Source organism: Oncorhynchus kisutch, linkage group LG5, assembly GCF_002021735.2.
Source record: "Oncorhynchus kisutch isolate 150728-3 linkage group LG5, Okis_V2, whole genome shotgun sequence".
NCBI lineage: Eukaryota > Metazoa > Chordata > Actinopteri > Salmoniformes > Salmonidae > Oncorhynchus > Oncorhynchus kisutch.
The window spans coordinates 16,000,403-16,017,284 of record NC_034178.2 but is presented as its reverse complement, the minus strand read 5'-3'; the positions used below and the strand labels follow the sequence as shown (position 1 = coordinate 16,017,284).

Below are 16,882 nucleotides of genomic sequence, written 5' to 3'. Positions count from 1 at the left end.
AGATCTGGAGACAGGGTCAGTCAATTACTAATACTCTTAGTAACAATATTTATCTTCAACTCGCAATCTGTGGATTCTATTCAATTAGATAGATTGAAATTGTACATTAAACATCAGAATAGTTGAAAGATGTGGGTGGCCAGCAGAGATCAATGGGATGGGTTGGAATGTGGAATTGGAGGCAAGTGGGAGTGGAGTTGCTGTATGGGAGATTTAAAAAAAACATTTAAGTCTAAACATGAAAAGTACATTTTACTGACACTGAGGGGCAGTGGTTTTACAGCTAATGCCGGTTTGCCTGAGGCTGAGGCCGTGCACTCATTCAAATAAACACACATGTAATAGTGCCAGACATGCACACAAACATATACTTAGCATTGCTGTTATGATTTTAGTTGTCCTTGATGTCCTTTGTTTAAAATGTATATGTTTGTTTTGCTGTTTTCTCCTGTCTTTTCCTTTTTTCTCTAGTTCATGATAGTTGATGCATTGGGGGGGGTTCTTGGGGGAATGGAATTCATTTTATTTTTCTTCTTGAATGGTTGAGGGAAAGCTATTGGGGAACTGTGGAGGGATCGGGTTCAAGTTTTTTGGCCTGGTGGTAGATCTGTCAATGTGCCCTTGAGCAGGGCATTGACCCTGGATGCTTCTGTGTCGCTCTGAATGGGAATTTGTTGGATGACTGGTATGAAATGATTTGTCAAGATCGGTGTGGAAGAACTTGACTGGCTTGCACAGAGCCCTGACCTCAACGCCATCGAACACCTTAGGGATGAATTGGAACACCGACTTCAGTTCAGGCCCAATTGCCCAACATCAGTGCCCGACCTCACTAATGCTCGTGGCTAAATGAGACTGCAGCAATGTTCCAACATCTAGTGGAAATCCTTCCCAGAAGAGTGGAGGCTGTTATAGCAGCAGAGGGGGGGACCATCTCCATATTAATGCCTATGATTTTGGAATGAGATGTTCAACGAGCACGTGGAGGTGGATTCTGCGTTTTGCTTTATATACCTTCCCAATGAAAACTAGTTTGAAAAATCATTACACGCAACCCGCAAGGTCCCCAGTTCAACTCCTAGTTGCGACCTTTTTGTTTTCCAACCTTCCAAACGAATGACATCTAATCACGTTCTAATTGACTGAGCAGCTTTAATAATGTGCAGCATTGACATTGGTGCCCCGCCCCCCCCCCCCGTTGGCACTGTGGACTATTCGCTATCCCAGTGCCTAGGCCACGTTTGAATGTTGTTGGTTCCCTTTATCAAAATAAAGGTAACCTTCAATGTTACTGTCGACTAAAGGCAATTACTCCAACGTTCGTAGAGATCGCATTCACCATAAACCCTGCCAATTTCAACTCTGCTCAAACATGATGTTCATAACATTTGAACATCATGTTACACTATGAGTAATGCATGCGATATTTAACTACATAAACTTGATAAACTGAGTTGTTCACATCTATTTTAAACAACTTTTTACTTACAACTTTCATATCCACAAAACTGCAGTTGGAGTGGCCTACGGTGGCGTAGCAGTGACTGAAGGAAGCAAGACACCCCACTTTTTTTTTAAATTGAAGTGAAATTAAGCAGACCAGATCCAGATGCTACTGCATTGTCTATGGGAGAGCCACACTGTTAAGTGGACGGGAACACTTTTCTCCGAATGGTAAGCAGCCCGAGTGAACAATCTTTGGTCTAAACTGCTGCCTCCGTTGCAGCATGCGTTCGAATCCATTGCTATTTCAGCAGAACTCATTCACCCGTCCCCCCTCCATCCAAAAAAGCAGAAAATACCAAATTATACCTTTAAAACTGCAGTTGGCATCCCAGGTAGGATTGTGGAAACCACAATGTTGCAATAAACGAAAGGCTTGTTTCAATCCGCAGCGCTGAATATGAAATTTAAAGGCAACGTTCCCATGTACGCGGGACTGCATCCACTCACAGTAAACGCTGCATGTTGCCTCAATCGGAAATTATCTCTACATTTGAACTGCGGTATATCGCAGATCTTAAGCATCATGGATTGAATCGAGCCCTAAAATGAAATGAGTCCAAAGACAATCTTTGGGTCAGTCACTTGCTGACCACACCACGAGTATCTGCGCAGCTAGGCGCTAAAATAACTATTAGAACTATTTTTGACACGTGACGCGCTGCAAGTCCTGCCTCTTCCATCTCCTCATTGGTTTTTAGGAGCATATACCCATGTGGGTGAGTGAAAGCTAAACTGAGGTCCACACTCCAGTCCAGTTGGTGGTGGTAATGCAACTTAAAGTTGGCAGCCAACCACCATATAAAGTCCACAGAAGACTGAAGGAGGAGAAATTACTTAACTAACTTGGTTTCCCCTTTTATCTGGATTAATTGTGTAGAGAACACACAATTGTGTGTGACTCAATGGGTCAGAATTCTACTGAGATCCAGGGGAAAAAAAGGACCTTGTGCTTTTCAGGTAAAATAACAACCCAATGTTTAATTTCATCCCAAGACAAATCAGCTAGCAATAGCAAGGTAGCTAAATGTCCATGAATGTTTCGACCTGTCCCCAAATTAATATAGTTGGTTCAGAGTTTGTTTAGATATTTTAACCTGCGTCTCCTTATGGGGTCTGGTGTGGATGAATAAAATCAACATGTGCCCAGCATGTCAATTCTACCTGTACAACATGTCTTCAATACTGACACTGACTGGATCCTCTCCCAATACAAACCGGTTCAAGGAAACTTGAACACTCATTAGCATGGACAACCTGTTAGCCTTTGTATAGTGCATTGGGTTAAAGTCTTGAGACATGGTCACTTGTTTGACCAATGCTCCCATGAATCCACGGTGGCTTTCACTCAATTTATGTTAAAGTTCAGGTGATCACTCATGGTTGTTGAGATGAAGCTGAAACCGCTGTGGTCAGAGCAGCAGGTTCATGGTCTCCTCTGTGGGACAGGGAGGATCACGTTGTTCTGTGGAAGCGCAGAACAGACAGGCTCTCTGGACCAGTTCGTCGAGACAGACAAGGCGCTCCCTGCAGGCCAAACTTCCTCAGCAGAATGGTGATCTCCTCTGGTGGAAGAAAGAGGTTACAGTAGGGTAGTGTTCATTAGGTATCAAATGGAAGGAAACAAACTGAATCAGGGAGGAACTGTCTTGTTTGTTGTTGCAAAGACCAGGGTTGTGGTAATTAATGTTAATGATCCCACCTATATTCTTCAAGTCAGTGTCACTCACTCATTCTGCACAAATGACAAAACATTCCAAGGAGCGGTATTCTAACCCTGGACCTAAACAAGCTATACAGGGTAGACGGCTCTTTTCACAAAGATAGTAAAAAATGCATCAGTGCCAAATAACATCAGGCCGTATGTAATTTAGCAATGTAGACTGAGTAAATATAAACCAAGAAGTCAAAAGAGAATGGAAGTGGGAGGCTCACCTGGATTGTTCTCTGCCACAGTGACCAGGTAAAACAACCCCTGATTGGACAGTAGCTTTGGAAGCAGCGGGAAGAACCTGTCCATCACCTCTCGGCCCCACCTCCCACCAGCCCAGGCTGCCTCGATGCCATGGCTACCCACCTGACAAAAACATACACGCACACTATAAAACACAATTCCGTCACTGTGGTATGGAGAACAACCAAACACTAGTTTAGTTTTCTACCTCTTCTGATGACGTGACGACATAAGGAGGGTTGAATAAAAGAACGTCCACTTTTCCACACAACCTTGGCAAGAGAGAGTCCACCTAAAACGGAGAAGGACAGATGAAGTTGGGGTGAACAAATGGAGAGGAGGTGTGTGGGTCTTTCTCATCAGACCTGTGTGTGCCTGGATCAAATGTTTAAGATGAGAGTGCATCGGTCTGCGGGACCCCAAACTGTTCCAAATGTAGCATGCATCGGTCAGAATATCGATTCAAACGGTATGAATCGCCGGTGTACTTGTTTCTTTGCTCATATTACTTTATTTTTACCTTCTCTCGTCCTCTCCTTCAGTGTGGAACAAAGCATGTAACTGTGTCGTCATTTTTGCATGGCGAACAACAGGCAATACGAGTAGCCTAGTCAAACTGCACATTGTGTGCTGCTTCACGCGTTGTCCAACGAGAGGTAGGCTGCGCATCACCTTCAGCATTCTAATGTTTGGAAAATAGCTTGCGCAATATCAGGCTTTATTAGTTGAGTGACAACAATAATAAAGCAAATTACATTGGTTATCAAATGCGCTGTTCAAAATTGTTTTACCGGAATAAAGTAGCCTAAGCAACCGCCCGAGACACGACTCATCTGGACATATAGCCTACCTGCTGATCGGGGCTTAGGCTACATGATATTTTATTTTTCATTGTTCAGGTCCACCATCAGCAATAGTTTATAGATAGTTTTGCTTTTAACAATCAGTGTACAGTCCAGACCACTTTCCCTTTTCCACATTTTGTTACATTACAGCATTATTCTAAAATTGATTAAATCAAATGTTTTCGTCAATCTACACACAATACCCCATAATGACAAAGGGAGAAACAGGTTTAGACATTTTTGTTAATTTGTAACATACCTTAGTTTCATAACTATTCAGACCCTTTGCTATGAGACTCAACATCGTCAGCAGCAGTAGGCCCATGGCCTAAAATATACATGTTGGTCCACCAGCAACTGTGACAGGTAGATTTAAAAATCTACCAGTCACTCTCAGATTTTTTTTACCAACCAAATTCAAATAAAAATTTGCAGACAAATTACACTGATGAGCCTGCTTTGTAATGTTTCTAAAAACAAATGTTTTACTAGTAAGAAGTAATGTGGTATATTGTTTAATTTCATTGCATTGTTTTGTGACCCGAGTCTTTAAACCAAAACATCACAGATGAGACTAATTTTCACCTGCCCCTTTAAGGGCTATGAGGTTACTGTGGTTACATGACTAGAGTCATGTCTGTGCCCGTGAGATTGAGTCTGACTAGTAGGAACATTGTCTTCCCTTCACTAGCAGTTGAAACAAAAACAGAAAAAGCTAACCTTGCCCCCCCTTTGTCTGATAGTGGGGTGGTAGATGTCCAGTTTCCCTCATGGCTCAGCTCAGGCACCGACATCGGAGATGAAGAGGTCCAACTCAGTGGAAAATCTGTCTCCCTCCAGCAGGTGGTGTTTTTTTGTTGTTTCACCCACCATGCACAGAGTTTTTGTATGGGGGTCAATGAGTGTCAAATTTGGTCAACCCAAAAATATATGGCTTATTTTGATCGAATCGAAGTTTCACAATGCTTAAGTTGTTACGAGTGTATTGATAATAAGTAGGTCGCGTGAAATCCTGGCAACTTTGAGAAAGAACACTTTTTAGAACACTTTATATCGGAGTTGTCTCAAGATGGCTATGCATATTCATGACATGAATTCATAGCATCTCTCTCTCCATTGAATACAGATGGTTGACTTCAACAACCCTCATCGAATATTCAAAAACTGATTACAATAAGGGATGCATTCACCAATCCAAAGAAAAGATAGGCGGTAGCTAGACAGCCCGCCATGCCGCTTTGAGGACAACGACTCCCATTGTTAGGGTGAATGGATTCAAACCAAATCGCATTAATTCGTTCCTCTAATCAAACCAAATCACTTCAAACCAAAACGTATCATTCCTGTATCGTATCCCATGTATCTAGCAACGTATCGAATAATCTTGAAAGAGAAAGATGCACATCCCTAGTGTGTGTGTCTCACCAAGTCAGTGATGATAGGCTGCAGACTAACGGCGTTACAGCGAGACGTCTCCAGAGTGCATTGGGCTGCTGCGGGGTTCACGTCGGTACAGCTGGGGAGGACACACACACACAACAAGTCAAACACATCAGTTAAAACACACATACGAGTCACAAGCCCTCTAGACAGTTATTTTTACAAATCGTCCTAAACACAGATATAGGCATGTTACTAAAGCACATCCTAACAAATACAGACAGTCAGTCTCTCTCTCACACACACCCCTACTCACAGGTATAGAGCTGTAGGTCCGATCACGGATGCCAGAAAGGCGGACACCACCCCAGAGCCACTGCCCACCTCTAGACACACAGAGGGGCTGGAGAAGAGGGTCAAAGGTCAGTAACTGTATTGTTGACCAGTAGCAGGTATCAGGGTGGTGTTCATTAGGGCACGCAACAGAAAACCTTTAAAGAAGTTTGGCAACAGAAAGCAAAAATTCTTATTGGACCAGTCCAGGGAGCTCCTCTCTTTTCAGACTGTTTTCTTCTGTTTGGTGCCTAATGAACACAACCAAGGGTCATTTTCACCAGATACCAAACGGATCGGGACTACCTGAACTACCTGTCCAATAAGAAACTCTCGTTTTTGTTGCAAAATGTTTTGCTATGTAAGCACTAATGAACACAACCCAGGTATTGTGACAAGCTGCTCACCTAATTTTCTTCAGTCTGTCAGCATCCTGCTCAAGGGCATCTATCAGGAGGAAGGAGTCCTCGGCTGGCTCGTACACGTCAGTGAAAGGCCCGCGGCCCGCATGGGAGTACAACGGGGTGGGAAAGGACATCTGGCCCACTGACTTACACACACAGGATGTCAGGCAGGGGACAGCGATGTGCTCCACTAGAAGCTGTACAGAGATGGACACAAAACTATTAGGTAAGTGTTTGTCATCCTAAGGTTGATACAAAGTGCTGGAACTCTGACAGGATAGACTTCAGACAATGGGTAGAGGTCAAGGGGTTATTGGACGGTCATAGGAATAAATAACAACTGCACTAAATGAACCCAAACAGCGCCTTGGGTGGCCATAATTCTGAGACCACTGGCCATTGGCATAAATGTTTTTTAGGGAACACACCAATGACTGGGTTCAACAGAAGTTTGTAACATTTCATGAAGCTGTAAAAAATTCATGACAGTATTTTCACATATGTTCGACATTTTAACAAGCAGTGTTTTTAACTGCACCAAACGCCTTCAGCCATGTGAAAGTGTGGAACAACAAAAGGATTAGGCTAAGAAAAGTACATTTTCTGGGTGCCATTTACGATGCCTGATGACCATTATACACTCATAAACAACTTTCACTTTCATAAACTGCAAAGCACGATGCTGTGGTTCATAGACCTATTTAAGTAGTTGTGGGGCATAACCTACACTGAACAAAAATACAAACAACACGCAACAATTTAATTACATTTTTCCCATAGGAATGAAGAACCCAGAAGTAATTAGGACTACAAGCTGGTGAGCTCTATACCACAAATAGAACAATGAGACATATTTCACCGTTTGGCGTTTCCACTCACTACCATCGATTAAACATTTGATCTCAATACAGTTTTCTGTCCCCAAAACTAAAATATGCTATGAACAGAGTGGACTAAGTTTTGTAAACGTTATACCTTTGTAAACGTTTTAAAATCGCGTTATTTAAAAGGAGCGCAAAGGCGAATTGTGTTATTGCACACATGCACTTCACATAGTAGGTGTTCTCTAACGGAAAAATGCGCCAATAGGAGCCTACTCCAGTTCGGCCCACTAACTCATTTCTTCCCATTGGAAACAATTTGGGGTATGTCTTGGTTAAATTATTTTAAAAAATGTGTATACCGATGTTATTGGTGCGTTCAAGACAACTCGGAAAAATACGACATACAATTTTGACTCAGTGATCTTCAGGTCGGAAAGTCGGCCGTTCAAAAGGTTTTCCCCAGTTGTCTTGAACGCTCGGAAGTCGGAGATTCCATAGTTGTTTTGAACGCAGCATTAGTCGGTGTAGACTAATTTGATGTGAGAGCTGAATTACCCGTTAGCTAGCTAGGTTGCGAGAATGAGTTTCAAAGATATTGCATTACCACTATGTAATGCATGTACATGCCAAATTTACCGACACTAAGTGACAATGTTAGATGAAATGTTTATTGCAAGTGACATTTACCTGAAGCTTTTGGTATGATACGTTTGTTTGAAGCCGATGAAGAGGCGCACGTGTAACTAACTAGATGTTTTTCCTGGTTCCGGTTGTTGCAGTGCATTGTGGGAATTGTCGTTCTGATTAGCACACCGTTGCAACAATAATGATGGGAGATTCAGAATGGTCGTGGAATTGGAGTTCGATGCGCCAAGAGTCTGTGTTATTAGTACATAAAAACATTGTGCTAATTTGTACATATCATTAATGAGAGACTGGGTTGATGGGAGATTTTTTTTAAATAAGTGAAGTGTAAGATTAGAATGAGTCAACTAACAGTACTGATGGACATCAGCAGAAGCCTCAAGTCTGCGTGTATATATCAAGTCTGCGTGTCATATGGCCATTATGTTTTATGTGGGTTGGTTAACAACCAAAGAGACTGGTAATATTAATGCATCCAGAGTGTTGGGTTTACACGCCATAACCAGACATGAAGGCACCAGGCGGGTTGTGGGATCATCCTTGTTAACACTGTGTCCTGCTGCTGCATACCACATGACACCCTATTCTACTCATACAGTAGGCCCTGCTCAAAAGTAGTGCACTAAAGGGAATAGGGTGACATTTGGGACAGAGTGAATCAGTGAACCAGAAAATTCTGAAAAGAGACTACTTCCAAGCATTCCCCTTTCTATATGAATGAAATAGGCCTATCCCAGTAAGCAAAATTACATTGAAAATATGTCTTTTAGACATCTTTTCCAGACATTGACATCAGGTGCATTTTAGGTGCTGAATGAAAGGTAAAATATTTATTTTACAGCCGTTGACTGTATATGTATTTTATATGTATTTTCAGGACGTTGAAAACACTGTACGTATTTCCCGGACGATGAAATCAAGTGCATTTTAGGTGCTGAACGAAAGCAGAAAATACGTATTTTCCAGAAGTTGAAAATATGTCATTTCCAGACTTTGAAAATACATCTATAGACACATTTTAACTGCACATATGTGTCGACATTAAGTCACAATAATAATTTTACAAGCCTCTTATAGGAAAGAGGAAACTGAAGATTGAACACAGATATTTATTATTGCTCCCATCTGTCACATGTACTTATATTAACCTTTTCAAAAGCTTTGAAACAGGCCACAATGATGTTCAAAGTAAGCCAGCTAATAGAATAAAGTAACATACCACTTCAACTACAATATAATTCTCAGTAACGGTTACATCTTTTTATTTTCTTGCTATGGCTGTGATATGTTGTTGTTGATCTACCTTAGTTTGAATGCACTGATGGTAAGTTACATCTGCTGAATAACCAAAAAGTAAATGTAAAAACCAAACACTTGCAAAGCATGGTGGAAATTATTCTGATAAGCTCCGCCCCACAAACAAGGACAAATTTGGTCGGTGGGGATCAGATCCAAATCTGAACTAATCATGGATGTCTAGTCTATGTTTCATAAGTTTTGACATCACATTATGGTACAGTAGAGTACAGGACAGGACAGTAGAGTTTAATACAGTAGACTACAGTACGGTTTAGTTCAGTAGAGTAGGGTACATTTGAGTAAACTGGGTTACTTTTCTTTACTCTACTGTACTGTACTTTAATATACTCTACTTTTCTTTACTGTACTGTATACTGTAATGTACTGCACTCTGCTGTGCTCTACTGTACTGTGCTGTGAAACATAGATGTCTATGACTGGTTCAGATTTGGTTCAGTCCAGACCAAATCTGAACCAATTATAGACGTCTATGTTTGGGCTAAATCAAGTCCGGCCGGATGTCTATCAGCAAGTGTGGCTTGCTGATGCTGAGCCTTTTCAACGGTAACACCCTGGACCAGAGCTAGTATATAGAGCTAGAACACTCAGCCATATTGCCTCAGAACATTAAATGTGCTGTTTAACTCGTTAACGATCTCCTTCGCTCTGAATTACAGACACAACGGGGACCAATAAAAACAGGGCAGTTAAAAACATGTAATTTTTGCAAGTGGTGAGTGATAAATCAAACTTGTTTTTAAATCTCAAAGAGAGCCATGGATTAATAGGGGCCCAAACACACCAAATGGAGGCTGCGTGTCGAAGGCATGGCATAGATGGGCCGAACACCAATAACAGGCCTATGCTCAGATGTGCTTCTCAGATGTGGCCACGAGGGCACTAGTGTTAGGATTGGGTGCCTCTATAGGCCCTTTTCATACATTTCTGTGTACCATGAGCTGTTCAATGAAAAGTGATAATGTGCCTGGCTTGAGTTGAGCCCACCTGGTCGTGGCACTAATCCTGCTCAACCTATGCCCATGGCCCTCCCTATCTGTGACCTCTGACCTCCTGGAAACTGCCTGTAACTCTTACCTGGATTTGCGTAACCCTCCTGTTGCTGCCTCCCCATACCTTCAGGCAGGGTGTTACTCTCTACAAGGTGAATCCTAACTTTCACGAAAGCTAAATTTTCACTGAGTCAAGGAATTATAACTTCCAATAAGAAGCATTTTTACTTAGTCATGTATTGATATCAATGGGGATGTTACTCTCTACATGGCGAAACCTAACTTCACTTAAGATACATTTTCACTTAGTCATGTATTCAAATCAAATCAAATTTTATTTGTCACATACACGTGTTAAGCAGATGTTATTCCGGGTGTAGCGAAATGCTTGTGCTTCTAGTTCTGACAGTGCAACAATATCTAACAGATAATATCTAACAATTTCACAACAAATACCTAATACACGCAAATCTAAGTAAAGGAATGGAATTCTGAATATATAAATATATGAACGAGCAATGTCAGAGCGGAATAGACTGAGATACAGTAGATAGTACAGAATACAGTACATACAAATGAGATGAGTAATGCAAGATGTGTAAACAATATTAAAGTGACATTATTAAAGTGACTAGTGTTCCATTTATTAAAGTCACCAATGATTTCAAGTCTGTATGTAGGCTGCAGCCTCTCTCTGCTAGTGATGGCATTTAACAGTCTGATGGCCTTGAGAAAGAAGCTGTTTTTCATTCTCTCAGCTTTGATGCACTTGTACTGTCCTTGATTTCTGGATGATAGCGGGGTAAACAGGCAGTGGCTTGGTTGGTTGTTATCCTAGATGATCTTTTTGGCCTTCCTGTGACATCGAGTGCTGTAGGTGTCCTGGAGGGCAGGTCGTTTGCCCCCGGTGATGTGTTGTGCAGACCGCACCACCCACTGGAGAGCCCTGCGGTTGTTGGCGGTGCAGTTGCTGTACAAGGCAGTTGCTGTACAAGGCGGTGATACAGCCCGACAGGATGCTCTCAATTGTGCATATATAAAAGTTTGTGAGGGTTTTAGGTGACAAGCCTTCTTCACCACTCTGTCTGTGTGGGTTGACCATTTCACTTTGTCGGTGATGTGTACGCTGAGGAACTTTCCACCTTCTCCATTGGTGTCCCGTCGATGTGGATTGGGGGGTGCTCCCTCTGCTGTTTCCTGAAGTCCACGATCATCTCCTTTGTTTTGTTGATGTTGAGTGAGAGGTTATTTTCCTGACACCACACTCACCTCCTCCCTGTAGGCTGTCTCATCATTGTTGGTAATCAAGCCTACTATACTGTGGTGTCGTCTGCAAACTTGACGATTGAGTTGGAGGCGTGCATGGCCACGGAGTCATGGGTGAACAGGAAGTACAGGAGGGGGCTAAGCATGCACCCTTGTGTGGCCCCAGTGTTGACGATCAGCGAAGTGGAGGTGTTGTTTCCTACCTTCACCACATGGGCACGACCCGTCAAGAAGTCCAGGACCCAATTGCACAGGGCAGGGTTCAGACTAGAGTTTGACCGATTAATCGGAATGGCCGATTAATTAGGGCCGATTTCAAGTTTTCATAACAATCGGAAATCGGTATTTTTGGACACCGATCTGGCAGATTTTTTTATTTTATTATTATTTATTTTTTTACACCTTTATTTAATCTTTATTTAACTAGGCAAGTCAGTTAAGAACACATTATTATTTTCAATGACGGCCTAGGAACGCTGGGTTAACTGCCTCGTTCAGGGGCAGAACAACAGATTTTCACTGTGTCAGCTCAGGGGATCCAATCTTGCCACCTTACAGTTAACTAGTCCAATGCTATAACCACCTGCCTCTCGTTGCACTCCTGTTACTGCCTGTTACGCTAATGCAGTAAGCCAAGGTAAGTTGCTAGCTAGCATTAAGCATATCTTACAAAAACAATCAATAAATCAATCATAATCACTAGTTAACTAAACATGGTTGATGATATTACTAGTTTATCTAGCGTGTCCTGCGTTGCATATAATCTGACTGAGCATACAAGCATACAGGTATCTGACTGAGTGGTGGTTGGCAGCAGCAGGCTCGTAAGCATTCATTCAAGCAGCACTTTTGTGCGTTTTGCCAGCAGCTCTTCGTTGTGCGTCAAGCATTGCGCTGTTTATGACTTCAAGCCTATCAACTCCCGAGATGAACGCCTGTGTAACCGATGTGAAATGGCTAGTTAGTTAGCGGGGTGCGCGCTAATAGCGTTTCAAACGTCACTCGCTCTGAGACTTGGAGTGGTTGTTCCCCTTGCTCCGCATGGGTAACGCTGCTTCGAGGGTGGCTGTTGTTGTTGTGTTCCTGGTTCGAGCCCAGGGAGGAGCGAGGAGAGTGACGGAAGCTATACTGTTACACTGGCAATACTAAAGTGAAGATAAGAACACCCAATAGTTAAAGGTTAATGAAATACAAATGGTATAGAGAGAAATAGTCGTATAATAACTACAACCTAAAACGTCTTACCTGGGAATATTGAAGACTCATGTTAATTAAAAGGAACCACCAGCTTTCATATGTTCTCATGTTCTGAGCAAGGAACTTAAACGTTAGCTTTCTTACATGGCACATATTGCACTTTTACTTTCTTCTCCAACACTTTGTTTTTGCATTATTTAAACCAAATTGAACATGTTAACATGCCATTATTTATTTGAGGCTAAATTGATTTTATTGATGTATTATATTTAGTTAAAATAAGTGTTCATTCAGTATTGTTGTAATTATCACGATTACAAATACATTTCAAAAATCATCTGATTAATCGGTATCGGCTTTTTTTTGGTCCTCCAATAATCGGTATCGGTATCGGCGTTGAAAAAAAATCATAATCGGTCGATCTCTAATTCAGACCTTGGGCCTCGAGCTTAATGATGAGCTTGGAGGAAACTATGGTGTTGAATGCTTAGCTATCGTCAATGAACAGCATTCTTACATAGGTATTCCTTTTGTCCAGATGAGATAGGGCATTGTGATGGCGATTGAATCATCTGTGGACCTATTGGGAAGGTAAGCAAATTGGAGTGGATCTAGGGTGACAGGTAAGGTGGAGGTGATAGGATTCTTGACTAGTTTCTCAAAGCACTTCATGATGACAGAAGTGAGTGCTACGGGTCAATCTTCATTTAGTTCTGTTACCTTTGCATTCTTGGGAACAGGGACAATGGTGGCCATCTTGAAGCATGTGGGGACAGCAGACTGGGATAAGGAGAGATTGAATATGTCCATAAACACACCAGCCAGCTGGTCTGCGCTTGCTCTGAGGATGCGTTTAGGGATGCCGTTTGGGCCGGCAGCCTTAAGAGGGTTAACACGTTTAAATGCCTCGGAACATGCGCAGACTTGGGAGACTTAATGGGTCAAAATGCAAAGTTAGGAAGTAAGCATTTTCCACAATATGAAGACTCTATATCCACAACATTTTAATCTGCCATGCCTTTATGGGCAACAAAATTTGTAGTGAATGTCTGAGGATGGTGTTTCTTGAACTTAAAAGTGTTATTTTAGCATCCATTGCCACTGGAGGGCAGCATGGATCTTTATAACAAACGAACACAGACTGACCCAGAAATGGATTGTGTGTGTGTGAACAAGGAAAAACAAGATTGTGTTTACTTTCTTTCGCTCTCCTCTGTTTTGCAAGGATTGGAAGAGGACAAGTAGTGCTTACCCAATAAGCATTTGCCATCATTTTTTTTCCATATTTTGTTTTTGTTTTTGGTATGGTCCGGACTGGCCTTGATTTCAAAATCCACTGACAGATTTTTGTTCCAGTCCAAACCAAATCTGAACCAATCCTATACATCCACTGACGTCCGGTTCGAACTGTACAGTTGAAGTTGGAAGTTTACATACGCCTTAGCCAAACTTTTAATCAGAGTAAAAATTCCCTGTATTAGGTCAATTAGGATCACCACTTTATTTTAAGAATGTGAAATGTCAGAATAATAGTAGCGAGGATGATTTAATTCAGCTTTCCCAGTGGGTCAGAAGTTAACATACACTCAATTAGTATTTGGTAGCATTGCCTTTAAATTGTTTAACTTGGGTCAAACGTTTCAGGTAGCCTTCCACAAGCTTCCCACAATAAGTTGGGTGAATTGTGGCCCATTCCTCCTGACAGAGTTGGTGTAACTGAGTCAGGTTTGTAAGCCTCCTTGCTCGCACACGTTTTTTCAGTTCTGCCCACAAATTTTCTATGGGATTGAGGTCAGGGCTTTGTGATGGCCACTCCAATACCTTGACTTTGTTGTCCTTCAGCCATTTTGCCACAACTTTGGAAGTATGCTTGGGGTTATTGTCCATTTGGAAGCGACCAAGCTTTAACTTCCTGACTGATGTCTTGAGATTTTGCTTCAATATAGCCACATAAATTTCCATCCTCATGATGCCATCTATTTTGTGAAGTGCACCAGTCCCTCTTGCAGCAAAGCAACCCCACAACATGATGCTGCCATCCCCGTGCTTTACGGTTGGGATGGTGTTCTTCGGCTTGTAAGCGTCCCCCTTTTTCCTCCAAACATAACGATGGTTATTATGGGCAAACAGTTCTAATTTTGTGTCATCAGACCAGAGGACGTTTCTCCCAAAAGTACAATCTTTGTTCCCATTGCAGTTGCAAACTGTAGTCTGGCTTTTTAATGGCGGTTTTGTAGCAGTGGCTTCTTCCTTGCTGAGCGGCCTTTCGGGTTATGTCGATGTAGGAGAGTAAAAAGGTTATTCCATCAAACCTCAAATTATTAGAATAGTACACAACCCAGAACAATCAGGAGGTCAGTGGACCAAACCCGCGAAGAGGAATATTCCAAGTTCAGACAGAAGTGGGTCGTCAGATCGCTATGATTGCCAGGAACTTTACTTTTAGTGTCTATTTTTAATTGCTGCGCTACTGGTGCTGCCTGTTGACGTTAGGTAGGCAGCTACAGTAGCTGAATGGGTGCTTGTGTCACCTACTAACACCCTGGTACTACCCATAGCTCCCATTCTCCTCAGTCCAAGAAAACACTGAGAGAAAGGCATGTGTTGCAGATTACTCCTTTTGTAGAAGTCCATAATGTGAAATAAATAAAACATCCCGAGATTAGATATGTGAGACAAGTTTTATTGTAGTTATTAATATAGTTTACAGAGTGATAAAAAAGTGTTGCTGTTGCTAGCTAGCATGCCTTTCTGTGAGCCAGATGGTAAGCTAAGCTGCTGACTGGTGCTGGCGTTGCATTATGGGAGATGTAGTTTTGTCCCTCTACGGTCTGAATGGGATAGAGGTGATTTCACGCTGTAACTTGTTTGTGTTGCAGTGATTTTGTACATGAGTTGTTGTATTTTGGTCCTGTCAACACTGAAAGCACCTAGCAATATGTTGGGGATGTGAGACAGGATATGAGTTTTACCTTTCTTCATGCTCCTGTATAGAACAACTTGTCAGATGGTGCATTGGAGACTGATGTGTTTCTGTCCTGTCTTTTCACAATACTATTGTAGGTATGGTTCTATTGTCTAGTAATTAAGATGATACATTCTTTGTATTAAGGACTGGTTTTTATTTTATACTATACATTATGGCTTTATGTATGAATGTGATTGTGTGAGTCCGAGAAAACCCTGAGAGAGAACGAACAACTTGTCAGATGGTGCATTGGAGACTGATGTGTTCCTGTCCTGTCTTTTCACAATACATTTGCAGATCGACATAAAAGACAAAAAGAGCCGTGGTGTCGCTCTTCATTTCTTGGTTCTCCTGTGGTAAAGACCGCTACATCAATATAGGACTCGTTTTACTGTGGATGTAGATGCGTTTGTACCCGTTTCCTCCAGCATCTCACAAGGTCATTTGATGTTGTTCTGGGATTTATTTGCACTTTTCGAACCAAAGTACGTTCATCTTTAGGAGACAGAAGAATCTCCTTCCTGAGCTGTATGACGGCTGCGTTGTCCCATGGTGTTTATACTTGCATACTATTGTTTGTACAGATGAACGTGGTACCTTCAGGTGTTTGGAAATTGCTCCCAAGGATGAACCAGACTTGTGGAGGTCTACAATTTTTTGTTCAGAGGTCTTGGCTGATTTCTTTAGATGTTCCCATGATGTCAAGCAAAGAGGCACTGAGTTTGAAGGTAGGTCTTGAAATACATCCACAGGTACACCTCCAATGGACTCAAATTATGTCAATTAGCCTTTCAGAAACTACTAAATCCATGACATCATTTTCTGGAATTTCCCAATCTGTTTAAAGGCACAGTCATCTTAGTGTATGTAAACTTCTGACCCACTGGAATTGTGATACAGTGAATTACGAAATAAAATAGTGAAATAATCTGTCAGTAAACAATTGTTGTAAAAATTACTTTTGTCATGCATAAAGTAGATGTCCTAACCGACTTGTCAAAACTATAGTTTGTTAACAAGAAATGTGTGGAGTGGTTGAAAAACGAGTTTTAATGACTCCAACCTATGTGTATGTAAACTTCCGACTTCAACTGTATTTGGCCCAAACATACTGCAGATGTTCAGATTTGGTCCGAACCGACCTTGATTTAGCTTAAACATAGACGTCTATAATTGGTTCAGAACCAATCATAAACATCCATGGCTGTGTCTGCACTTGACACTTACATTCAACTTCTTCTATTACAGTACAAA

General features: G+C 41.7%; 1 protein-coding gene across 1 annotated transcript; it reads right to left on the bottom strand.

Annotated features, from left to right (window-relative positions):
- Positions 1-2,453: 2,453 nt before the first annotated feature.
- Positions 2,454-8,071, bottom strand: hemk2 (HemK methyltransferase 2, ETF1 glutamine and histone H4 lysine). Its single transcript, XM_020482716.2, has 7 exons — positions 7,931-8,071; positions 6,423-6,616; positions 5,999-6,085; positions 5,728-5,818; positions 3,666-3,749; positions 3,439-3,580; positions 2,454-3,068 (listed from the first exon to the last, which is right to left on the bottom strand). The coding sequence occupies exons 2-7, from the start codon at positions 6,551-6,553 to the stop codon at positions 2,959-2,961; spliced, it is 645 nt and encodes a 214-aa protein (XP_020338305.1). The 5' UTR covers positions 6,554-6,616; positions 7,931-8,071; the 3' UTR covers positions 2,454-2,958.
- Between the last annotated feature and the right edge of the window lie 8,811 nt (positions 8,072-16,882).